This window comes from Panicum hallii, chromosome 9 (genome assembly GCF_002211085.1).
Source record: "Panicum hallii strain FIL2 chromosome 9, PHallii_v3.1, whole genome shotgun sequence".
Classification (NCBI taxonomy): Eukaryota; Viridiplantae; Streptophyta; class Magnoliopsida; order Poales; family Poaceae; genus Panicum; species Panicum hallii.
In genome coordinates, this window is record NC_038050.1 from 1,373,700 (window position 1) to 1,381,034 (window position 7,335).

General features: G+C 55.9%; 1 protein-coding gene across 1 annotated transcript; it reads left to right on the forward strand.

The window, feature by feature from the left end:
- The first annotated feature begins 1,460 nt into the window (after positions 1-1,460).
- LOC112875564 (cation/H(+) antiporter 19-like) lies at positions 1,461-4,969 on the forward strand. The gene is made up of 2 exons (XM_025939445.1): positions 1,461-1,807; positions 2,756-4,969. The coding sequence occupies exons 1-2, from the start codon at positions 1,598-1,600 to the stop codon at positions 4,967-4,969; spliced, it is 2,424 nt and encodes an 807-aa protein (XP_025795230.1). The 5' UTR covers positions 1,461-1,597.
- Positions 4,970-7,335: the final 2,366 nt, after the last annotated feature.

A 7,335-nucleotide genomic window follows, 5' to 3' on the forward strand; every position in this document is an offset into this window, starting at 1 on the left:
AGCTAAATACGAGCACTAAGTTTGGACCTTGCGTTGAAACTTGAAACCGGCCGGCCTTAGAGGTGCCAGCATTATTCGAGATGCATCGAACGCATGCAGCTTTCTTCGCCGCGCCGACGACAGGCTTGCGTGCGTATGAGGTTGCGCCGAATGTATGGTGGCGGCGGACACACGAGTCCCTCGCAAACTAGTGGAAATGCAGAGGCAGCTAGTGAAAATGCAATGATACTGTCTGTGCCTGCATTTCCAACAGAGTGATTCTGAGTCCCAACATGTGATGTGTTGTTGCCCGTATTTCCGCTGCAGCAGTTGATGATCGATCTGGACATCATGCCAAATTCTCCAAAACTTTTTAGAAACGGGAACAGGTTCCACTACTGTAAAATCTGCATGACCTGGACGAATTCTGGACGTCCAAATTACCCACCCACAAGCCAGCCGCCCGGTAGTGCAAAACAATAATGCAGTACTACTGTTGCTTGTCTCCATGACTACTGCATGCATCAGCTACTTCTGGTACAACTATGTGATCGATCGATAGCACTGTCCATGGCAAGTGATGGTTCCATACCTAACGCACGATCGGCAGATCAGAAAACCTTTTTTTCGTTCCCTGATGTAGTGCCTGCTAGATGCTTGTTGGAGCACTGTGATATCATCTCGTGTCACTGGAAAAGTACTGGCTTCATATATCCAATTCAGTCTTCTTCTTTTCTTCAGTAATCCCCTGCGAAAAGGTTCAGGCGAAATATGTTTTTCATCTGAACGAATCTTGGACGGATGGTCTATCATGGCTTCAATTCAGATCACCAACTCCAAATTGTACAGGCCAATTCTGAACAAATCTTTGATGGTCTATCATGGCTGCGACGTATCTGCTGACGCACATATAGTGCCATAGTGGCCAATAATACTGCCCATTCTAAAATAAAGAGAAATTGGTGAAGTGTGCATGTATCATGCATGGCTATTAGAATGTACAGGCTTATAGACATGCTCACAGCTACGTTCCTTTCAGGTCCTCTATAAATAACAAGCTAGTGATGGAGAGGAGGTGATACAAGAGCCCATCGATCACACTCCACACAGACAGACAGGCAGCCTCGCTCCACCCGTAGACGGCAGGCCGGCTGGGCGCCGCTGCTATATTTGTCCACGAATATCTCGCTCCGTCAGGTACTCGGGGGTGTCTCTGTGTGTGTGTGTGTGTGTGTGTGTGTGTGTGTGTGTGTGTGTGTGTGAGAGAGAGAGAGAGAGAGAGAGAGAGAGAGAGAGAGAGAGAGAGAGAGAGAGAGAGAGAGAATTCACGAACGAAGCTTACGCACAGTCCATCCACCCATCGCTCGCTTGAATGCGTTACTGGTTGGTTATATTTGAACACTGGCCCCCTCTCACCCGCGAGCTTGCTTTCTTCTTCCTCGCGCGCGTACGTTCTCACCACACCGACAATCTTGGCCTGCCGGCCGGCCCGCCTTGCTTGCTGCCGCGCTTGGCTCCTCTTCTCAGAGGCCACCGTGCGGTGCGCGTCTGTGTTTGAAATTCCTCAGCTCTCGCTTTGGACTCGCCATTGGCAGGGAGAGGGAGAGGAGGGATATATATGGTGGCCGCCGCCGGCGGGGAGGAGGCGTCGTCGGCGCTGTCCGCGCCGATGAAGGCGACGTCGGAGGGGGCGTGGCAGGGGGACAGCCCGCTGCACTTCGCGCTGCCTCTCATCACCCTGCAGATCTGCCTCGTCCTCGTCCTCACCCGCGGCCTCGCCGTCGCGCTCCGCCCGCTCCGGCAGCCGCGCGTCATCGCCGAGATCATCGTAAGCTCATCATCTACCTGTCCATTCCTCTTCAGGGTTATGATTATTGCAACCGAGTAATTAAATGGTATACGTGTTTGTTCCACAAAAATAAATTGGCTTGCAATTCGATCGTGTCATTTTGATAAGATAACTTTGAAAAAAAAATGAGAACACGTACGCAACAGGATTTATTTGCACATTCTCAACACAAGCACAGGTTTATAACTGTATTTCCTAGTACTTGTCCATTACGTTCCACATGCACGCTCATAACGTTGCATAGAGACTGGAGTATTGCAATGTGTTGTGAAGACCACGAAAAAAATTCTGCAACTGTGCAGTGACTGAACTAGTTAAGCTAACTTTATTTGAAAAATGATCAATTTTTATTTTTAGAAAAGAACAGTCAAGCTTGGGCCCCACGATAACTCCGAGTTGCTAGGAAATAATCTCAGTTTAGCCATCTTCTACTTTTACCTTTGCCTACTTTTGGAACCGTAATACCCCCTGCACAGATCGTCTGCGGGTCACCCAAATGCATGCTCAGTCAGGACACCATTTGTGGCATGCAGTAGACAAGCCTATTCATATTTTTAAACTTTTTTCAGACAAAAATCCAGTCAGGATTGAAGCTATAGTTCAGCAAATGTTTTTCTTTTTGGCAGCATAATAAATTTGATTTAGAAAACTACTGAATATGAATTCCATTATGTAATAATTAAAATCATGACCTACATATGCACGCAGAAAGCTGTTCCAGAAGTCTAGAACAGCTTGAAGTGCAGATGATTTTTCTTCAGCAACTGTGGCACCACTTACTTCATGCTGAGTCTTGCTATTATAATCCACGCATGCAAATCTGAATGTTGGTGCCACTGATGATGCTCCTGTTACTGCTCGATTTGAAGTGTGGGAGCAAATGATAGTGTGTGTGCTCACAGCTGCAATGAATCGATGGCGATGCAGGGCGGCATCCTCCTCGGCCCGTCGGCGCTTGGCAGGAGCAAGGTCTTCCTCAACCACGTCTTCCCGCCGGAGAGCCTCACCGTGCTCGACACGCTCGCCAACATCGGCCTGCTCTTCTTCCTCTTCCTCGTCGGCCTCGAGCTCGACCCGGCCTCGCTCCGCCGCACGGGCCGCAGCGCGCTCGCCATCGCCGTCGCCGGCATCTCCCTCCCCTTTGCGTTCGGCGTCGGCTCCTCCCTCGCGCTGCGCGCCGCCATCGCGCCCGACGCACCGCGCGGCCCGCTCATCGTCTTCATGGGCGTCGCGCTCTCCATCACCGCGTTCCCGGTGCTCGCCCGCATCCTCGCCGAGCTCAAGCTCCTCACCACCGACCTCGGCCGCATGGCCATGTCGGCCGCGGCTGTCAACGACATCACCGCGTGGATACTGCTCGCGCTGGCTATCGCGCTGTCAGGCTCCGGGTCGCCGTTCGTGTCCATCTACGTCCTCCTCTGCGCCGTCGGCTTCGTCGCCGCCGCCATCTTCCTCGTGCGGCCGGTGCTCGTCTACGTGGCGCGCCGATCCCCCGCCGGCGAGCCTGTAAAGGAGTCGTTCATCTGCTCGACGGTGGTCATTGTTCTCGCCGCCGGCTTGGCCACAGACGCCATCGGCATCCACGCACTGTTCGGTGGGTTCGTCATCGGCGTCCTCATCCCAAAGGAAGGAGCCTACGCCGACGCGCTCACCGAGAAGATGGAGGACCTCGTGGCGTCTCTGTTCCTGCCCCTGTACTTCGCGTCGAGCGGGCTCAAGACCAACGTGGCCACCATCTCGGGGGCCAAGTCGTGGGGCTTCCTCGTGCTCGTGATCACGACGGCCTGCGCCGGCAAGATCGGCGGCACGGTGCTCGCGTCGCTGCTGATGCGCGTGCCGCCGCGCGAGGCGCTCGCGCTCGGCCTGCTGATGAACACCAAGGGGCTCGTGGAGCTCATCGTGCTCAACATCGGGCGCGACCGCAAGGTGCTCAACGAGGAGTCGTTCGCCATCCTCGTGCTCATGGCACTCATCACCACCTTCATAACCACCCCGGCGGTGACCGCGGTGTACACGCCGGCGCGGCGCGGCGCGTCGTACAAGCACCGGACCGTGGAGCGGCTCGACGCCGACAGCGAGCTGCGGGTGCTCGCGTGCTTCCACGCCAGCCGCTGCATCCCGACGCTGATCAACCTGGTGGAGGCCTCGCGCGGCACGAGGCGGAGCAAGCTCACCATGTACGCGATGCACCTGGTGGAGCTCTCGGAGCGGTCATCGGCCATCTCCATGGTGCAGCGCGCGCGCCAGAACGGGCTGCCCTTCTCGAGCCGGCGCGGGCGCGACGGCGGCGGGGAGGTGGTGGTGGCGTTCGAGGCGTTCCAGCGGCTGAGCGCCGTGCGGGTGAAGCCGATGACGGCCATCTCCGACCTCAACACCATCCACGAGGACATCGTGGCGTCGGCGCTGAACAAGCGCGCCGCGCTGGTGGTGCTGCCGTTCCACAAGATGCTCTGCCACGACGGCACGATGGAGCCCGTGGACCGCGCGTACCACCAGGCGAACGTGCGCGTGCTCCGGAGCGCGCCCTGCTCGGTCGCCGTGCTCGTGGATCGCGTCCTCGGCGGCGCGGCGCAGGTGTCGGCGCCCGACGTCTCCTACGCCGTCCTCGTCCTCTTCTTCGGCGGGCCCGACGACCGCGAGGCGCTCGCGTACGCCGCCCGCATGGGCGAGCACCCCGGCATCGAGCTCACCGTCGCCCGCTTCATCGCATCGGCAGCCAAACCCAACGCCGCCGACGGTAGCCCCGCCAAGGACGAGGAAGCCCTGCAGAGATACGTCACCCGGACGCAGAGGTCTGGGGACTGCTCCGTCAGGTACGAGGAGGTGACGGCGACGGAGCGCCAGGAAGTGACATCCGCCATCAAAGCGCTCGGGAAAGGGAAGAACCTGGTCGTGACCGGGCGGTTGGCGCGGACATCGACGCCGCTGGTGGAGAAGAGCCACTGCCCGGAGCTGGGCCCCGTGGGGAGCTACCTGGCGACGGCGGAGTTCTCGACGACGGCGTCCGCGCTGGTCGTGCAGCGGTACAACCCGCGGAGCGACCCCACGTGCAGCAGGCCCGCGGGGGAGGAGGAGGACGAGGAGGAGGCCGTCGTGCCTGTTAGCAATAATCTGGACATGGGAGTGTTAGCGTGTGTGTAAGGTCATGTTCAGAGTAGGTGCGTGTGTCGAGCTGCAGCAGGTCTGCACCAGGCGCGCGTTAGAGTCCAGAGTCCACACGCCATGCAAGTTTGTTGCTGGTAGGTGAATGAGTCGTAGATGGTTAGGAGTGCATGTTGCGCGTAGTGCTGATCCATACAGTAGAGGCCGCAACGTCCAGAGTGAGCAGCTTGCGGGGACGTTGCTGAGCAAGGTATGCGGATCGTGGTGTAGGAGTTCGTGGCATGCATGTTGGTCAGGTCGTGCGCATGAGGAGAGCTCGTGCCCGTGAGCGTCAAGTTGCATGGATCGTGGGTGAATGGAGGTAGTGCTCCAGTATACACGACGTCCAGGTCTATAAAGGCTGGTGAACTCCATCGTTGTAACTTGCCAAGGCTAGAGAAATAAAGTCGCCAACATACAGGCCATTGTTGCGGCCGGGGCGTTCGTCGCCATTGCTGTCTCCTTGAGCTGTTGCGCCGTGTTCCAGTGAGTTGTGAGCGTGTTTATTTCCTGGGCTGCGACAACAGTGCCGTCCCCGTCGTCGTCTCGGCCGGCGGAGTCGGAGTCGGAGTCGCGGCAGCCCAGCACGCGAGGGTTTAGCGTGGCACGCCTCTCTTAGCTAAAAGTAGCTTGCTGGTTAAGTAGGCCGTCAGTGGCTAGTAAGTAGACATACACGCAGATAAAAAGGGCAGGAAAAGAAGTACAGTAGAGCATAGCGTACACGGTACAAAGATACAGATAAACGTGTACAGGTCTGATAGGTTAAGGTAGCATCGAATGTGCCAGCCGGTTGATAAAACTGAAGCTGTTCTTTCTTGAACAAGTGTTAGTGAACAATGAATGGGCATGAAAAAACAGGGGTGGAAATAAGGGCTCGTCAACGTCAAGCGAGATTCAGACTGAGTAACATGTGTTCCATGTCTGAATCTCAGAATCTGTCTGAATATTTCATTGAGACGGATGCGTCAGTCTTGAGCATCAAAGAAGTCTCGGCGCTGCTTACCATTAGCGCGTCGATCCGGCGCCCATCCAGATCCTGGGCCTGGGGCGGTCGGCGGGGATTTCCCCCGATTGGGGGCCTTCCGATGGCCCATCCCGGCCAGGGCAGCCCACTTCTCAAGATACGGCCCAATAACGAGCTACCCGGGTCGAGGAGGCAGCAGAAGATGAGAAGAGCAAAGCCCCCCTGGGCCCACGGGCCGCCAACAAGGGACGCGCGTGTGGGCTCCCCACCAGTAGCCGTCGTGCTTTACGTCAGAGGTGGCCCGGCCCACCACGGCTTGAGCCCGTCCTGCCGGATTGCGGGCGGCAGGGCAGAATCCAGCAGCTGAACTGAACGGCCTCATTTCTCAAAAAAAGAAAAAAAAAACTGAACGGCCTGAACGAGCTAGTGAGGTCGTCCGACCACCGCCGCCGGTCAAGTCAGGGCAGCGCTGGGCGCGTCCAGGACACGCAAGTCCCTCACAGCTGGTTGACTGGATCCCACATCCGTGATGGTGCCTCTACAGCGTCGCTCTCTCCTCCGGCTCCGGTCTCGAGTCTTGACTGCACCCGGATCTAATGCGATGTGGTCCCTGAAATCCACACACATCTCTGATTCTCTGCTCTGGCGTTGCTCGCTGGAAAATGCAGCGGTAGTAAATGCGGGCCATGTCATGGTGCCGGCAGCAACGGCAACCCCGCGGCCACGGCCACGACGAAAGCCCGAGTCCAGCAGCAGTCCGGCGAGCTTGATTACCTACGCGGTTTCTTTCCCTACCGGCCTGCACCAACAAGCAGTAATTACTGACTGACATGTGGGCCACTAGCTCGGATGGATTTCAGGGCTAATCACAGTGAGGTTTCATGGCAAGTTTCATGCCATTAATTATCATGACACATCAGCATTTTTGATGATGTGGCACTGATTTAATGAGGGAAGAGTTCATCCCTATGATACTCTGCTAGCTCGTTTACAAAACATTGGAAATGGCGTGAAACGACTACTGTGACCGCCGTTGTTTCATGGGAGATTCCATGCGTATTTAATTACACTTAATTACACTGGTTACAAATATACTCCACACTGGATCAACTAGTATTTAATTACACTGGTTAGCTTTGGAAATAGTGAAATAAAACTCTCCATTAAATCATAGTATTTCATTCACCCCAAGCTGATGTGGTATTTTTGGAAACAGGGATATGAAACTCCCATTATGATTAGCCTCGGAGACTCAGCTAGCCACCTGCTTGGCTGCTACTGCCTGCTCACCATGCACCACCGCCCTTGCGTTGATCAACCCTTGTTTTTTCCCATGCATGAAGGTGAAGCCTTATCAGGTTAACATACAGATGAGAGGATCGATGAACAGCAGCCGTCTCAG